Source organism: Hesperophylax consimilis, chromosome 28, assembly GCF_061612785.1.
Source record: "Hesperophylax consimilis isolate HC1 chromosome 28, BYU_Hcon_1.0, whole genome shotgun sequence".
NCBI classification, from domain to species: domain Eukaryota; kingdom Metazoa; phylum Arthropoda; class Insecta; order Trichoptera; family Limnephilidae; genus Hesperophylax; species Hesperophylax consimilis.
Window position 1 is genome coordinate 2,299,960 of NC_142863.1, and position 19,709 is coordinate 2,319,668.

The 19,709-nt window shown below is 33.9% G+C and overlaps 1 protein-coding gene across 1 annotated transcript in view; it reads right to left on the reverse strand.

Moving 5' to 3' along the window:
• Positions 1-11,587: 11,587 nt before the first annotated feature.
• Dpp10 (Dipeptidyl peptidase 10) overlaps positions 11,588-19,709 on the reverse strand; it is a 292,773-nt gene continuing 284,651 nt past the window's right edge. Inside the window, exons 9-15 of the mRNA XM_089648585.1 lie at positions 18,747-19,039; positions 17,511-17,680; positions 16,597-16,739; positions 15,817-16,011; positions 12,804-12,961; positions 12,115-12,326; positions 11,588-11,958 (exon numbers count right to left, since the gene is read on the reverse strand). Of these exons, the coding sequence (XP_089504711.1) occupies positions 11,815-11,958; positions 12,115-12,326; positions 12,804-12,961; positions 15,817-16,011; positions 16,597-16,739; positions 17,511-17,680; positions 18,747-19,039 (1,315 nt within the window). The 3' untranslated portion in view covers positions 11,588-11,814. The remainder of the gene's footprint in view (positions 11,959-12,114; positions 12,327-12,803; positions 12,962-15,816; positions 16,012-16,596; positions 16,740-17,510; positions 17,681-18,746; positions 19,040-19,709) is intronic.

Below are 19,709 nucleotides of genomic sequence, written 5' to 3' on the forward strand. Positions count from 1 at the left end.
AAATAAATTAAGAATAAGACATTTGGTTTTATGCACATAATTTATTATTATTGTTGTCTTATAATTTTGGGGGGTTAAACACCAATTGACCTAAGGAAAGAACCGCCCCTGCACAACATGCATGTTTTTAGGTTGTTAGTTTGGGTTATTTTAATAATTTATGTGTATTTCCTAACCTTCAAACTTAACTTTGAGAAAAAATGGAACTTTAATGCATCTTTTACCATCTCCCACAGCATAAATACTTAGTAATTAAGTTGAAACCAAGTGCTACTCATAATTATTTTGCATATTAAGCGTGCAGTGGAATTCGACAAGTTTATCAATAACATTTTTCAATTTCAATTCTAAATGTGTATTTCTTTTGATCAGGTCTAATTATGTTTTTTATAGGTAATAATCCTGAAGACAATATTTTATAAATACTTCACAAAGGATTGTAAAGTATTAGGGTAGTAGAGTGATTTAATCATAGATTGCCCAACACTATGATATGGCCGCTAGAATGGAAGGCCGTTGAAATAAATTTAATTAATTCAGGTTTAAAACAAAACATATTTCATACAATTACTTTAATCACAGAGACATTTGGAGAGTCGGTTATATATATTTAATTTAAAACATTATCTTATATCTATGGTTTTTATTAAAACTTTTGAAAATTTCAATTGTGTTTCAACTAGTCTATGTAATTATTATATACAGTTTAAACTAGCTTATAAATACTATGCAATATTTAAAAAAAATTATAACACGACTCTAATCTATTCTGGAAGGCGATCTAAATATTTTGAAAATTACTGTTTCAAATTTATCGAATTTTAAATAGGTACTACTCTAAAAACAGTACCTACTTGCTTTACAAAATTGTTATTTCCCTAATTTTACACAACTGATAAACCATTAATGTACATAAAAAATTGCTATTTATCAGTTGTGTAAACTTTTAAACATGTTTATTAGTAAGAGAGTAAATAAAAGAACATGTTTTGACCCTATAAATTAACAAAATATTTGTAGTGTTATATATGTATAAATAAAAAGAAATATATGCTAGACAATTTTCTTTCAATCATGGTAATTTAATTCCTGTTATTTTCGCCGATCGAACTGAGCGGTTGCTCATATTCAGCTCAATAGCACTTTCATAAACATGACTGAGCATGATTTTCGCTAAGTTGTGCACTGAGAACTAATCAATCTCTTTGAACACATCCAACTGCAACAATGCGTTGAATTGTCACTAGTAGGTATATTATTTGCATAGTTTGTGGGTTAGCTGCAGTGACAGTGGAGTCAAAATAATACATTTTTTATTTACAGATGCGGTAATTATTTATAGGAAATATTAGTAATTTATAACATGGCCATGCATCCAAAAATACGATACGAGTAAAATAGGTTTTGATAAATGACAAAATTCGTGTATTCGTGAAACTTTGGTAATTTATATATTCATTTTGGCAGTATGGCAGCAAAGTCCGTCCAAAAATGTAATGGAAAACCCCTCTAGGAGGAGGGTGAGTGTTTTCTAATGTTTTCATTCTTGCTAAATCGAATGAGATCACTCCCAAGTTGATAGACTCAATATTTGTTGAGATAAGGCAGGTTTTTAGTAAAGAAAAACGTTAAAAGTGAAGAAAATAACAAGGATTAACCCCCTAGGGGGGTGTTCCATCACTTTGTTGTAGGCGGACTCTTTAGTTTTACTGGTTCCATGACAAATCAACACAATGACAATTCAACACATATCTAAAAAGTTATATAAAGTCATTAAAATCAATGAAAAAAAAACTAACCTATAAACCTAACCTCGTTTTTGTTTCATCACTTTTCATGACTCTTTAACAGTGTGTTGAATTGTCCGGTCTCCTATTTTGCTTGTTATTAGTGCAACAATGTTATTTAATTTATATAAAATGAATATCTAAGATTTTAATTTGTGTTTTATACAAATATTGAGCGAACGCTCAATGAAATTCTTTTGAAATGGAGTTTAGAAATCCTTCGTTAAGAGTTTTTCTTTACTCAACATTAGCTCAGTTTTGATTGTGAAATCCGCTTATAATATGAAAATTATGGTTAATTTAGCTATTTTCCCAAATCAATAAGCGGTCTAAATTTGAACAGTTAATTTATAGTTTTACAATAAATTATTTAACTAAAGTAGTAAGTACATAAGTGGTATAAGTATGTAGATCGAAAAATAAATTCATTTAACTTATTAATTACAAAAAATAGAATTTTCTTCTTCGTTTCAAGTTTCTACTTTTGAAAATAGAATAATCTTAAATTTAAAATTTGTAATTAGTGTTTTTTAAATATTTTATATTTGTATGGGTAAGGCCCAGTTTTTTTCGTAGAAATTAGCAGAAACGCCAATTCTAGGTGCATTTCAGCTTTGTGTCAAGTTGTAATAAACTGACAAGCTTAACAACATGGTAGTTGTTGTCCTCTTCTGCTGATTACAGTTTGTTCAAAAGCTGAAAGGGACTTACAATCGGCATATAGCAGAAATCTTATAACTGTCAAAAGAACAAAATGGCGCTGAGTGGCCATTTGGTGGCAAAAAGAAATGGTGATTGTTTGAAAATGTGAAAGAATTTTTGGGTAATTTATTCCGAATTTTTTTAAAGATAACTAATACATGATTATTTTACATTTTTGAGGTTAGTTTTTAAAATTCTATCTTGATAATACTAGGAATATAATACTTTTTTTAACTCACTGATTGAGTATTTATTTAATAGAAACTGGTTAATTAATTTATTTATTATTAATAATGTATATAAGTAGGTTGAAAGCAATGCCTCCTATATAAAAAGCCAGCCTGCTAGCAGCGCATTTAGCGGCAGAAAGAATCTTATTTCCATTAATTAAAGACTTTAACACAATATAATATAACTGAAATCATTCATTGTAATAAGTTTGTGAATATTTTCAAAAGATTTATAAACAATATATCATTATAAAATGTGTGCGGAATTTTGACAGGTTTTCATTTATAAAACCAAAGTTTTACGCTTATGGATTCTGTTAAACTATAATATTATCATGATTGTGATTTCTTTTTGGGGTTTTATGCCATGTTGTTACATTGTGTCCGAAACGTTGGCTAAAGAAGGAGGAAGTGTAACACGACATAATACCCCAAAAATTAATCATTGTAATACCTGTGGCCATGAATATCTGTATTTCGAAATTGTTTGTTAATGGTGATAACAACTTGATCTGGAACGCGATGATATTTATATATCAAATAATAAACAACCTAGTTCCAAAATACTTTTCAAACACAATTATATATAACATGGATATTCACAGACATAACACAAGGATTTGCAATGAAATCAGACTACCAAAAAGGGACAAAGCGAATATGCAAAATAGTTTACAAATACATAGCAAAGGGATGAAGTATTATAATGCCACGCTGGAAACTTTAAAGTCTGATTCAAGATGTATTGTAGGAGCCACATTAAGCATGGGAAAATATAGAATATACGCTATAGTTAATTAGTAATTTACAAAAAAATAATGTTTGAACAAGATCGTCGGCCATCTTGGCTTACCAGGCCTTTTATACAGGAGGCATTGCGAATATTGAATTGAGGAAAACATTTTTTCAGTTAACTACTAATTTCCGAAAGATGTAGTTAATAAAAAGCATTTTATACTTTTTTTATAAAAAAATTAAACAATTTGTATTATTGTGAAAATGTAATTCATATCTAATTTTTTGGAATATTATTTATTTAAGTTATATTATAATACAAGAGTTTCTTTCCAATTTTTACACACCTTTTTTAGAATTTTGCTTTGACGAAAATATAGTTTACAAAAAATGTATGCATTAATTTAAAATAAATGTTTAAAGGTCCCTACTGAACGATCGAAATTAAATTATGTAATAAAATATTAAAGTTCGGTTTTTCCAGTTTCAGTAACACTTGATTAACAATTAGCGCCATTTCAATTTTTGTACGTGGTTCTCTTAAATGCTGATTTTCTGTACCCATTACTGCGTGTGATCAAATTTCGATTTGTTGGTAGGCTTGGCAATCATGTTATCATGCTTGACAGCTGAAAACAATTCGATCAAACGCTAAAATAGGCCAAGATTGGCAGTTTTAAGCAGAATCTTTCAAATGTCAATATTTCTAAATGGCGCCCAACATAAGTTTGAATTGACTCAGTTATATAATACATAGTAACGTAGCTTTACTGGTTCAACTTTATTAATCATTTAATATAAGTAACATCCTAGTAGCAAATCAAAATATTTAATAAAATAAAACACTTATTTTGTGTAAAAGCACGACTTTAAAATTTATTTTTTACCGACCGGTATCGCTTCGCTTAAGTTCAAAACTCTCGTGGTTTTACACAAAATAAGTGTTTTATTTTTATAAAATATGACAAAGCACAAAGTGAGCTTTCTACAATAATTTAAATATAATGTTTACGGATTTGCTTTTAAAATTCATTAATATTTTTTTAAATTTACATTTTGTCTTTCCTACTTTATCTACGTTCATTGACTTTATGTAATTCATTTATAATAATATATCTAAAAACTTTTATAGAATACTATTTACGAAGGAAAAAAATTTGCATGCAGTCCACGCACCATCAATGAAGAACTCCAGTAAAAAATCATTCATAAATAACACTGAAGAAACAAACCAATAGAAGTGTGCTGTAAACGAATACTTGATATAATTGATAATTACGATTATTATAATGTAGAAATTTGACGACTTTTCTTAGGATTTTCTGTTCAGTGCATGGCTTTCGTGCAGTAATTTATCATGTCAACAAACATTGTTTTTAGGCCAGTGCAATTAGCGCCAAAAAGGGGGTCGCGATCGTAATTATTCCGGTAGTCCCAATTTTTTTATATGTTCTATAAACTGATCCCCTGATGTAAAATCTGAGTTTCCGACCTTGGCGCACCTGTGCTCGCGCCGCCATTTTGAAAAAAACCGGCTGAAACCGCGCCAAAATCTAGTTATTCCCATATATCTCATTTCCAATGCAAATTTCGGCAAAAGTATCAAAGCAAGTATAATAGAACATAAAATTACCTACAACTTTTGCAAAAACAATTTTCTTCTATCTCTAATAGGTACCGAGGTAGAAAGTCGTAAAGGTGCGTATATTTTTGAAAAAACAAGTTTTTTGCGCGTCTATGTTTGGTTTTTCGTAAATACCTCGTTTCCAGTGGAATTTCAAGAAAATTTTATTGATACCATTTATGTAGAGCATAAAATTTCCAAAAAGATTTGCAATTTTGATGTTTATATAGTTTTTTTTAGCGATATAAAGTATAAACAAATCTAGGTAATGTACGCACAAAAAATCTATCACGGTTTATTAGCACGTTATTAAATTTTTGTTTGCAATTTTAAATACATACATCTACAAATTTACTAGAGGGCACATCGATATTGTGGGGGCTACCCCCCTCAGTTTATAATACATATAAAAAAATTGGGACTGCCGGAATAATTACGATCGCGAATCACTAATTGCACTGGACTATTTTCAATAACTAAACATTCAATGGTTATTATGACGTCTTCGGAACCCGTGCAACTAACTGTAACAGCTGAATCAGATACATGTGACACTACACACCCGTATGATTTACCGCCCTGTTTTTTCATATTTTCTAAATGTATTTAAAAAAATATTGAAAATAAAAATAATTTAAAAATGATAGCTCAATTAGATTCCACTCAAACAATATAAACCTTAGATTGTGTGTATTGGTGCACATGTATGCACTTCTTCTTTGCAAAACATCGCTTTTTCTGAAGCTTAATAACAAATTTGAAACAAGCTATATGCCATAAATTTATCTGTGTTAGCTGGTACTGTTTTTGACATAATTCTCAATGTGATATCTATAATTATCGTCTGCTTTTCAATTTGGGAGGCGGGTATGGGTACCGCCACCTCGGAAACCATATATTGGATAACCAACACCTCTGCGATAGGTCACCCCAAGTGGTTGGCTAAGTTTGGTGACTGGTAAATAACTTAAAAGTAGAAAATTACGCTTAACCTGGAATTCCTCGTTATTTTATTTTGAAATTATTTAAAAACTACAATACGTATGTATTATTTTTTAATTATGTAATATTTTTATGCGAATTTAAAAACCTTTATTTAATTTTAATGTTTCTACTACAATAAGACAACAACTATAAAGTTGATAGAGAAAGATTATTGCTGATTTTAGCAAGACACATGAAGGTTTTCTCGTCTCTCAGTTGGTCTACGTCAACATTATCAAATCCTTTTTTCATTATTTCTACGTTATAGAATAATGAACGCAAAATACAACAAAAACTGACCCTACACACTAAGTAAACGTTTTATCGTAAAAGCATTATGAATTACAAGGGACAATCGAAGATCTAAACTAAAAATTGTAAGAATATAACTTGCAGCTAAGCCTCCCTAACGTAAATACAGGGTTTTCCAATAAGAGGTGTTATTTTGATATTCAAAGAAACTTTTCCCGTAAAAGATCAATGGTTTCATTGCTTGTGTGGCGCGTAGCGCCGTCTTGTTGAAATTAATCGTTGTCCAGATCAATACCATCCAATTCCGGCCATAAAAAATCATTAATCATCTCTCGATAGCGCAATCCATTTACCGTAACTGTTTCTCCAGCCTCATTTTCGAAAAAGTAAGGACCAATGACTCCGCCGGACCATAAACCGCACCAAACAGTCACACGTTGAGGATAGAAAGGCTTTTCAACAATAACTCTTGGGTTTTCCGAGCCCCAGATGCGACAATTTTGCTTGTTGACGATGCCACCAGGTGGAAATGGGCCTCATCACTCAAGATGATTTGCATTTGATTCACTCAAGTGAATTTTAATAATTTCAATGAGTTGTTGAAGCTTGTATCGTTCCATTTTTATTAATGGCGTAGTTTCTACTTGTCAAATGTCAAAAAATGACAGCTTCAAAAGTAACATCTACCGAAATAGCGGGCTATTCAAAATAACACCTCTTATTGGAAAACCCGTTACATTTAGTAAATATTCAGATGCACAAGACACGATTAATAAGCACGCTATAACACGAAATAGTTACGATTATATAATCAATGTTTTCTAACTGATGCAAAGTGTTTTGAAAATAAAATGTGCCCGTTAACCGTTTCCAGTATATCTGTATATTTAACATACATTTTTCTATCGATTTGTTATTGTTCCAATCTGTTTTCGCTAAATATCTTATATACTTATTCCCCGTTACTTATAAATGTGTTTTAAATTTTACACAACTTTACTGATAAACAACCTTTAATGTATGTTTTGTAAATTTTTTTTTTTTTTTATGTACAACTGCATGAGCGTCTCAACTGCTCCCAACTGTCTGGAGCCAGTGAGACTATGGCATCCCCAATTGGGGAATGTTGTGAGGCTGAAGGTATTGGGGAGAGGAAGGAGATGGAAAGAGTAAAGGTGAGGAAGTATCTGTCTATTCAGATCTGGTCACCAAACACGGCCAGAGCCTTTTAGAACGTTTCAATTCTGAATGGTGATCTTACACCAGGGCGATACTGAGAGTATCTTCCACTCTGGAACGTGCCACAAATATACTATATATTATTTTAAATGAGTAATTTGTGAAATAATGTAAATTAATCAAATACAATTTACTTGCGCACGTCGGGATGTAAACCCGTATTCTCCAGCTTGCTAGTCGAGAGCATTACCCCTCGACCACGGAGGCGGTAAATGGTTGTTTTTCAGTTGTGTAAAATTTGGTGTTTGAATTTGGGCGTGAATGCACAACCAACTCCAAACAATGTTGAAATAACCAGGCGATTGCCGCCAGGAAAATCTAGTACATCTGTACAAACACAAAGATTGAACCATGGAAATCGACAGGAAACTGTTTTATGTAAGGGTACCTATATAAAATAGCTGCATTTTAGAAGTTTTTATTTATAAATTAGATTTTCGATTGAATCACAGAATTCGTAATACAACTTTTGAAAGAATTTCGTCATTAGTGTGGAGGGTCCTTAATCTACTACGATTAAGTAATAATAAATATAAGTGGTCATCTTTATACAGCGACGTTCAGTGATTAAATCACGTAAATTTTGTTAGTTTTTTCGAAAAAAATGAGTTTTTACTTTGGTTTTAAAGTTCTTAATGCCAGTTTATAACCTCAAAGTAAATGGCAGTAGACCCAGCTCGTTGAATGCTCTATCCCCAAACTTCGTAACATTCATTTGAGAGGGTTTAACCAGTTTGTTCTAACTTGTCCTATTGTTATAAGGAAAGTTTTTTATGAATCTTAACACTTTCCAGGAAGCGACTTTAGACGCATGCTAAGCGTTTCACCTTACGAACAGGACACGTAGTTTAGATAGGAAAAATATGCAAAACCAAATTCGAACACCGTTTGGACTCGGCCGATTAGCCGAAAACATCTACACGGATAGAAGGTGAGTAAAGTGCCGGCCAACTGGAAGAAGAATGCATACCGAACAGGGTCTGGGCATGGCCTGGAAAGTGTTAACCGGAAAGCAAAAATCTGTTTGTTCGTCATAAAACTTACACAGGTTTTTTCAATATGAATTTTCATGTGCAATGCATTTATATCAAGCACAGAAAACCATTTCTATTAAGAGCTTTGAAATATTATTTTGCTGTAACCATAATATGGCCTGAAATTTTGCTAATGTTAGTTTAGGCTTTATTGTTGACTAGCTGTCGTGTACCAGGTAATGGATTGGAGTAAAGTTAATGTAATCCACCCTTTTACTGCCAGTGGGAAACGCTACTGCACTCTGGCGTTAGTAATGAAGTTATTCTTTTACTGCCAGTGGGAAACGCTACTGCAGTCTGGCGTTAGTAATGAAGTTCTTCTTTTACTGCCAGTGGGAAACGTTACTGCACTCTGGCGTTAGTAATGAAGTTATTCTTTTACTGCCAGTGGGAAACGCTACTGCAGTCTGGCGTTAGTAATGGAGTTCTTCTTTTACTGCCAGTGGGAAACGTTACTGCACTCTGGCGTTAGTAATGAAGTTCTTCTTTTACTGCCAGTGGGAAACGTTACTGCACTCTGGCGTTAGTAATGAAGTTCTTCTTTTACTGCCAGTGGGAAACGTTACTGCACTCTGGCGTTAGTAATGAAGTTCTTCTTTTACTGCCAGTGGGAAACGTTACTGCACTCTGGCGTTAGTAATGAAGTTATTCTTTTACTGCCAGTGAGAAATGTTACTGCACTCTGGCGTTCGTAATGAAGTTCTTCTTTTTACCGACATTTTGGTGAAACATACATTCAAATTATAATGTATGTATTAGTTTTGTAAATTATTTCTCTACATGTAATCTAAAAACGTGACAAGGCTTTGAAATGATCAAGTTTTTTGTTCAAACTAACCTACAAACACGGAAATTGGAAATCAGTGAAAACTTTTGGACCCTTAGAAATAGTAATTTACATTTTGATTCTAAATAATATTAATATCCTTCAGTCGTACGCACTGTTTCACTCACATGTAAAACTATATGATGAACTCAATATGTTACTTTTGACGTGTTATTAGTAACTAGTTACTAGTCAATCACTTGTCAATCCCTCGTCAATCACTGGTCAATCATTAGTCATTCACCAGTCAATCACTAGTACAACACTATTCAATCATTAATCAATCACCAGTCAATCACCTATCAATCCATCGTCAATCACTAGATTCACTAATCAATCAATAGTACATCACTAGTCAATCACAATTTCATCACTAGTCAATCACTAGTAATCTCTCGTCAACCACTAATCAATCACTAGTCAATCACTAGTAATCTCTCGTCAACCACTAATCAATCACTAGTCAATCACTAGTAATCTCTCGTCAACCACTAATCAATCACTAGTCAATCACTAGTAATCTCTCGTCAACCACTAATCAATCACTAGTCAATCGCTATTGCTTCAACTTTCTAATAATTCAACGCAACATGACTACCTATTTAGTATTTTACATTAGTATGATAACTTGTGCTTTTTTAGAGTAATTTAGTACTACATACAACTTAGTACTAATTTAGTAAAACTTTATATCATTTTAGAACAGTAGAGGGCAGATAATTATGACGCTAGAATTTCTAATGGATTATGCAAATTTACAAGAAATATTCTACAGTCTACAATATTAATTCAAAGGAAAGAATTTAATGAATTTATAACAATATACATCACAAATCAACGCATCTAACAAAAAAGTGTAATTACAGTAAAAGGTTATATTAAAAATATTTACATAAAATTTGTATTTACAAAAAAAAAAGAATCGATTGTCCAATAGAAAAAAAATTGAAATAATATAAGATTAAAAATATCATTTTTAGAACCATAATAGTTTATTTTAACAAAAAAAGAAACATTTTCTTAAATCTAGGGGTAATGGAAGATTAGATTTTTTATTCATCTTAATTTGATTTTCACAACTTTATTTTTCAATTTACCTCGTATTAATAATAATTAATTATTTTAATGCACAATATAGAAGTTAATGTTACTATATATTCCAAATACTACGAGTAAAGGTTTAAATGAATGATGTCAATAATTTAATTTAAAATTGAAGGGATTTTTAAACTTAAAAAACAATTACACAGCGGTAGCACTCGGGCAATCGCCTAGATTGTATGACAAATTTATTATTTGACAATTTTCAGCCAAGAACTTCTTTGAAACCAGAACCAAACTAAAATTAGATCTAGCAATGTCAAATTTATCATTTTTCCTCGCCTCAATTTGATTTTGATTTCAACTTTTTTTCATTATCATAAAAATATTTTGTTTGTACGTACATGTGTTAGTGTACGCACACTACTTCTTTCAGCTTAAATTAAATACCGCAATGCCGTCGCACAACATTGATTTTTGGAACAATAATTTGGCACTTAGGTTTTCATTGTTTCTCCCTTCCGCTTATAATATAAAGTTTTGTTGATTTCCTTAACCGCTACATCGTCACTTAGTCCCACTGGCTTTAAAACTAGATCTTTATTGGTTGGCACTATGTCCATTCAAGTAATAGTTTTAGTAAGACTTCACAATAAAACCGCGCAAGATTAAAACCACACTTGAATATGTCATAATAAATTGAAACTTATTTTGATTTCTTTTTAATAAATAAATAAGCTGATTATATGCAGCTTGAATCCAGCAAAGAACTACAATGATTGACAGTTGTGTGAATTTTGAAGCTTTGAACCGTGGTTTGTCTTCTTTTTTCAGAATATTACTTTTAGATTGTCCGCCAACATGTTCACATTGACTTAAAGAGGAGAAAGCCCACCACAGTTCCACAGTTCAAAAGTTAAACAATCTGCTTTCAATAGCATTTAAAGCAGATTGTTTAATTTTAAAATGTACCCGAGAAGTCAATGATGGTCCTATCTCGAAAACGAGTTAAAACGCGATTAATTTCGTAATTTTATTACCTTTTATAACACTCTTCCTTTAGCAGAGCTTCGTCTTGGAAATCACTACGCATAATGAGTCCTATATATATCACAATTCATTTGGAGATACAAAAACTCTAGCTTCCTGTAAAATAGGTAACACGGACATAGGACCATCATTGATCTCTTGGGTTACTTTAATTTTTAATACTGACATTGAATTAAAGTGACTAATAAGTAATGACATAATTTAAGAATTTGCTGGTTAAAATGATCATCTTAAATGGTTCTTAAGCAGGTCTTAAGTGGACCTTGCGTGGATTTTGGATAAATCTAAGGTGGAATTTAGTGGAGTAGGTTTACTCTGATCCTCCACCGTTTCTAAGCCCGGCTTTGGACTCCGGAGGTACTTGCTTTCGAAAGCAATCTTCCAGGAAGGCCGCCATGGAACGGTAGAGATGTTTTTTCACTCCGGAGAGGCTGTGACCTTCATCTGGATACACCTGAAAACCAAATATCCAATTTTGCATTAAGAATTAACTCAATACAGAATGGCTTCTGAATTCTCCTAAGGGAAAGCTGCGTTAATGGTATTTTCAAAGATGGAGAGAACTTGAGTACTAGCCTCAGGATAATTGTTGTATTGATTGGGACTCTACCTGCTGTCTGAAGATGGCCCCCTTATTTGCCAGCGCCCTGGCTAATAGTAGACTCTGCTGGAGGTGAACATTGTCATCTGCCGCACCGTGCACAAGGTAGAACAGTTTGTCCTTTAGATTGTCCGCCTGCTTGGTCACATCGGCCTCCGCGTACCCGCGGTAGTTGCCCGTTGCGTTGGGCAGGCCCATGTAGCGTTCGGTGTATGCCGAATCTGCAATATAATTCAGATATCAGAATAATTTTCATAATTTTACCCATTGTTATTACTTTCTCAATTCTTACTCGGGGTATTACCCTTAATTTTGTATCTGTTGTTGCCAGAAATTCGAAAATCAATGCTTCAGACCACCAAAGTGATGCTATTCTTTATATAAAGCCGACTCGTCTGAGATGTACTAATATTTAATTATAAAAAAAAGAAAGACAAACATTCTTGGGTTACTAACAACCTGACAATATTTGAAAATCTCATACTACCATCATAATAGTAAGCGAAAAATGTTGCTTGTGTCGTGATGGAGGATTTAATCAGCCGAGGAATTGAACTTACAACGCCTGAGTGGAAACAAGACGCGATGCCAACTCAGCTACTGACTGTGAATGTAATCATATGTCGCGAATCTCTTAACGAATCTCAGAAAAGATAATCAAGAGTATAAAAATAAATTGATGAACGATGTCTTCATACCATACAGTCTCCAATTGGTGACAGGCGCAACTGATATCCCACAGTGGAATACGGCCAGGGGGCTGGCCAGGGCTAGGGCGGCCACAAACCCTCCATAGGACCAGCCCCAAACAGCCACTCGCCGCTTGTCCACAAAGTGTAGTGAGTCCCGGAGATATCTGGACAAAATTAATTAGCAATGTTAGTTTTATCTAGTAGGAAATGTAGAAATATGTAATACATACATGCATATCATAGAATAACGAAGAACACACGAAATTCGATGTGGGCGTGTTTCGTAATAGTAAGTCAGTCCAATAGGAGGAAGATTTCAAATAAAGAACTGTGCTTCATCATCGATATGATATTTTCATTTCGATTGTTGTTTTACGTGTCGATAGACAGATTAAATAACTGACAATAATTTAAAACATAGATTGTAGCAGTTCACTTTTGCCCCGTTACGGTTCAAGAATACTTCACAAAACTGTATCCAAGACCGCACCCTTGGTCTATGGTTGGTCGAGGAGGAACGCAGCTGACGTTTTCCAGAAGGCCAGTACCAATCGGACAGCCTTGGAGCGAGGTCGCGCCAACAGGAAGGATTCGGGCAACTGCTCCAGACGACAAAATTTACGGGAGATGCTGATGGCAGATTTAGCTAGTTTAATGTAATCGCTGGTCATCATGTCTATCTTATAAATTTTACAGTTCTTTCCTAAGAGCTGTATGGCGCCCATCTCTGGTGATCAGGTCAGATATTTATCTTTGTACACATTTTTAACTGTTTATTGGTACCATTTAAATTCCTTCCGTGCGAGCAAATCTTCGAATTGCCGCTCACCCCTGGAGATTATGTTAATCATGTCAATTTGAGAGTCTCTAGTTCTATTTGATTTGAATAAATGTAAATTAATCATCGTCTTTCTTTTATTCAATGTCAAAGCAATCCTTTTTGTCACAAACTAATCATGTTACAATGGCGCCAACGAGGTAGTTGGACATTTGTAAAGTAATCATGTTACAAGATATATTGTTTCTCGCACTAATTTTATGTATAATTCTTGTTTACAGAGATTATACTGTGTGGGGAGAATGAAACTTGCTCTCTCGACATACATATTTCATTTGAATAAAATTGTTTCCTATAAAAGTAAATATTTTATTTATTTTTTATTTATTTATTTATTTAACGCCCAGAGGGCTTTTACATGTGGGTGGTACAAATTTAATGACAGTTTTGAAACATAAGAAAGAAAAGAAAGAAATAATAAAAATAAAATTACATAAGTATATGCGAGAAACAAAATTAAAAATAACAAGAACATAAATTAAAAAATACAGCGATTTGACTGGTTTACAAAAATATGACTTCCATTTAGGAATAGTATTGAAATAGGTCTTTTACATAATCCACAAAATTCGCAAAGTTAATATTAAATATATCGACATCACCTAAGTATTGGTTTCCCATAGTGTGAAACCGTTGTATTGGGGAGTTCGCAATGTAATTGCGCTTTTGTGTGTTGCAGTGGAATAGTGTATTTTGTCGTGTTGTTATTGTAGGTATTCGTAAGTTTATGAGTTGCAGAAGTTCGCAACAGTCGAATTTAGAGTTTAGAATCTTGAATAAAAAAGTTAAGTCGTTTATTTTACGCCTGTCTTCCAATGTGTGTATTTTTAGAGTGTTTAATAAGAAATGATATTGTAAGTCTTCTAGTGAGATATTTAATTTAAAATTTATAAAACGCAGAAATTTTTTTTGTATTCGCTCAATGTTATTAATGTGAATTTTGTAAGAGGGAGACCAAACTACTGAGTTGTATTCAATTATGCTTCTAACTAGAGATATGTATAACAGTTTAATGGCTTGTATGGAGTTAAAGTTTTTAAATATTGAAGACAATATTAGTGATTCTTAAACGCAAATCTGAAACAGAAAAATCAGAAAAGGAAACGGTCACATCTGGGACTCGAACCCAACTAAAGTTTTTAGTTGTTCTTAATACGAAGCCTAGTGTTTTCATGCCTTTGTTTACAATTTGGTGGATATGATTGGCGAAACTTAGTTTTTCATCCAAAATAATTCCGAGATCTCTCATTTCCGTGACTCTTTCTAAAGCTCTATTGTTAATGGAATATTCAAATAAAACAGGATTTTTATTTCTGCAGAAAGTCAGGGTTTTGCATTTGTCTACATTTAAAAACAGATTATTTTGTACGCACCAATCTTTAAACTTATTAATATTTGATTAAATATACTTGCATTATGTTATTGTGATTATAAGATTACGCTAACTATTATGTATTTATATTAATTATAAAAAAACATATATTTTGTAAAAGTCCAATGGGCATTTAAATAAATAAATATGAAAACTCTAGTGAAGAAAAATAGATATACGAAGGTCAGTGAAATGTTGAACGGGTACCATAACATTAAAAAAAAAAACTGATCTCCATACAATGTTTTTAGTGTATAGGTAGAGTGTTGTTTTTTAGTTATCAATAGACACACAACATCTGAAATCAATAAATGATAAATAAAATAATTGGGTGTTTTTAAGAATGTGTAAGGAACTGGTAGGACTACTAACGGGACACTGCCATGTCATGCAGTTGTTGGGAGTGGAAAACACCACCAGTTGCAGGAAATGTGAAGAGGATGAAGAGACTCCAATTCACCTTTGGCGCCAATGTCCCCTGTTGGAAACAAGGCTCAGATACCTGGGGAGACATATAGTAGAAACAGAAGACATAGCCACATAACCAATGACAACCCTGGTAAACTTTATAAAAGGAACCGGATTACTGTTAAAGGAATGAGGGATAGTACAATGAGCCTATGGCCTAAGTGCTCATGGGGACCTTACGTCAACCGTCTCCTATAAAATAAAATAAAAAGAATGTGTATATTAATTAAGCCAAAACAATAAATAATTATCTTTAAAAGCCCTTTATGAATGAAGACTTTTTAAGGGTTTCTAGTGGAGACGATAGACATCTGACAACTCAATGGTGGTCGGAAACTTACTCAGTAACCTCCAGCTGGTCAGCCACCTCCACAGTGCCTAGCCTCTGATAGACCTCGTGCAGCAGCCTATAGCCCTGGCCCGCAGTGCCTCGCCCGTCCACCTGCGCCACGACGCAGCCTCTGGAAGCTGCTAACCACGCCGGCCAGTCCACCCTCCAGCGCTGCGTTACCAGCTGGCTACCTGGTCCGCCGTATCTGGAATGAAAACGTTGTTAAACTATTTATTTTGGAGTACCACAGGGCTTCCATTTAAGACCAGTTTTATTTTTAAGTGGGCTAATGCCTAGTGGAATGCTTAAAAACACTTTTAATATTAATTGTGGCATTCTTAAGTTATATTTTTAGATGCTAAAACTTTCACGAAGAAGAACACAAAAGTGCAAGTGTTTGGGCTAAGTGAAACTGTTTTTAGCAAGGCGGTTGATTGGTGACTAGCTGTAGTGTTTTCGACAGGGGGTTCACCTGAACCTTTGCATCTAGCATTTAAGCTTCTAATTGGTTAATTTTTAATGGCCTATGTGATTGTTTCAAGTACTAAGGCACGTAATTCCCACCATTTATTCCATTCCTTTACTTTCTCCACAAGATGTTCACAAATATATTTTACCAAGCAGTACATCTACATAATTCGCTACAATATTTTTAAATCTCAACAAAATTTTCTGAGGATTTTCTTTTAATATCTGAAATGGGGTTCAATTGGCTTTTGGCTTACGCCTTTCTCTTAAAGTTTGAGTCACCGATTGATGGATTTAGATGCTTAAGGATTTATTTACTTACACATGCAGTACTAGAGGATACCGAGTGATTTCATCTTCTCTCAACCCTGGTGGCAGGAGTAATCTGACTTGTGCTCTGTGGCCCCCTGAAACTTGCACTGGGAAGGTGCGAGTCACAGGGAGCGCGATGCCTGCCACTCTTTCCTGGAAACAGAACAGTACAGTAATCAGTTGTGTTGCCTTTTCACTGTTTCTCATTTGATGATGGTGGACTCTATAAGGCTGTGTGAAATGTTGGCTAAAGAAAGAGGAAGAAGTGCAGTATTGTCAGATATGATTTATGATTCTCATTTCATTGATTTTTGAGGGTGATCAGCGCTGTTGCACTTGAAATCTCTTGCATCTGTCATGGCAATGGACACTGCAAGACTGTGCGAAACGTTAGCTCAAGACAGAGGAAGAAGCGCAGTATCGTCAGATATGATATAAGATTCTGTCAATAACATAATATTGATTGATTTTTGGGGCAGTGTTGCAATTACAGTGTTGTGCATCTATCCTGCTGATAGACGCTGCAAGACTATTTAAAACACTGACTCAAGAAAGAGAAAGCTGAGCATGGGGTTTTTTTATCTAAAAAATCAATCAACATTGAATAGTATCCGTTAATTCAACAGCTCTCCGTGGTAGCTGAGAAACTTAAGATGTTCATTATCATTATAGTAAGGTATTAAGGGAATACAAATTATAAATTAAAACATGGGAATCGATAGAAAAGTGGATTTATATTTGGTACTTATAAAAGAATTTTGTAGCTAGTGTGGTAGCTAATTGGTAGGTCCGTAAATGACAATGGGCCCAACTAATAAACATGTTTTAAATTTTACACAACTGATAAGGAACCGTTTACGACACATAAATGATTATTTATCAGTTTTGTAAAATTTTTACGAGGCAAATAATTGATCTTCATACTTGCAGCTCGGTGTTATTCTGCAGGTGCATGACCAGCTTGGGCACCGGGTGCCTGGAGGCTCGGAGCTCCGCCCTCGGGACTCCAGGGCCCAAGCACTCAAGCACGAAGTAGGCCCCCGTGGGGCTGAACCAGGCGTTGTGGTACAGGCAGGGCTGGGGGCCCCACGAATCTAGAAAAAAATAAAATGAATCAATTTTTATTTGACAAGGAAGTTAATCTTTCACTAAGTACTTGACGAAAGCTTTGTGCGCGCGGATTTATAATATGGATCGTAGCCTATCTTACTTGTTTCTATTATCTATGTGGAAAACTTATTGATCTTAACCGTCTGTCTGTGACCTGCGGCACAATCTAAAATTAACTACTCTGAGTCTGAAACAAGCCAGTTGAGATATTGAGCAATGCGTTGTTATGGTCTATTTTGTCCACTGTGCAGTTATAAGTATTAATTATTTATTTATTGCTAACAGAGTTGAGTCAAAAAAAATATTTTTATTTTTTTTTAAATATATTTGTATTACAATGGTATGGTTTATTTTATTTATTATTTTATTTTTGTTTATTGCAGAAACAAACAGTACATAATTACATAGATGACAATAGTTACAAAGTTATAAAAGTTAGTACAATAATTGGTACCAATGACATGTCGCTGACATATACCTATACATAGGAGGTATATTATACATTTACGGTTAAGTTACATTTTAAGTTAAGTTAATTAGTGTGCTGGGGAAGGAGAGAGGTGTGTGTGAGTGTTTGTGTGTGTGTACGTGTGCGTGTGTGTCTGTGTGTGGTTGTATGTGTTATGTTGGCGAATTTAGTGTGCCATATTGCCTCCCCATACAGATGTATTGCTTGCATAGAGCATGTTTCTATTTACTAAGTTATTTATTCTGACTTACATAATTGGGGCTATTACTTTAGTCTTAGCACAGGTCACCCTAGTGAGGAGGACTAAGAAATACAATTATTATACACAAATTCATTATAATATTTTGTATGTACAATGTTTTACAACATTGGGTATCTACATGAAATGATAAAGTACATTTTTTTCAGAAAGGTTAGTAATAAACAATGGTTGAATACACTAATTACAATTAGATAAAAAAGTAGGTACTGCTGATATTTGGCTTTTGAGTAATAAGTTTGCCGACCACTGGCCAAGTGTGTCGAGTTGGTTCTCTTACGTTGACTAGACTTTCTTATCTATGGTTCAAACCCATTCCTACCCGGTTGTTTTTCCTTCTTCTTCTTGGGAGCAGCAACCACCGGAGGTTCCGTTGCTTCTTCTTCCTCTTCTGCATCCCATTCGTCTCCAGCTTCCCACCGCGTGCGTGGGATTTGGACTGCGGGCGGAGGGGGCGCGTGCGTGCTCGCGGCGGCGGGGGGCCCGTGCGCACCCCCTCCGAAGCACGTCAGGCACTGTGGGGCGCGCGGGGGGGCACCGGCACGCGCGGGCACGGCGGGCACGCGGTACAGGTGCAGCTCGCTGGGGCGGCCCTCTGGGATGCCGAGGTAATAGCTAGAAATAAAAAATATAATAATAGATATGCTTTAACTCCTAAAGCCTTTCATTACAATCTTCCTTCTTATTAGGGGTTTTTTTATTTAGTCTTTTCTTCTTACTAACTTAGAGAAATAATACTTAGTGAGAAGTGCATCTGCATGAACACGTGTTCCGGTATGTTAAGAATTTATTAAAAGTTTATAAGGATTCAGTAATTATCAGTAATTTATCAGGATTTTTACTAAATTAGCAATCGTCATTTTTACAAAACATACGGATATAAAATATTGCTAATTTATTAGAAATCTAGTCAAATTATTCTTATTTCTTTTAAAAACGGGACTACGGGCCTTTAACGAATGAATTGAAAGGATTTTTAGCAAATTGTCGGTAAAATACGAATATGTTATTAGGATGTCGAAAGACGTGTTCAAAAAATTGTAATATTTTCGCATTTCGTCATTATATTTATCACGAAAAGTGCACCTGCTTGAACACGTGTTCCGGTATATTCTGAATGGACTAATATTTTAAGTTATTGAAAGTCACATTACAATATGAAAAGAAAGGAAAAATGTAAGATTATATAAGTAAACTAGAAATAGAATACAAGGTACAAAGTTATTAAAAGCAATGAAGAAGAAACAAAAACAAAAAACATATAAAAAGTCATAAATATGCTTTG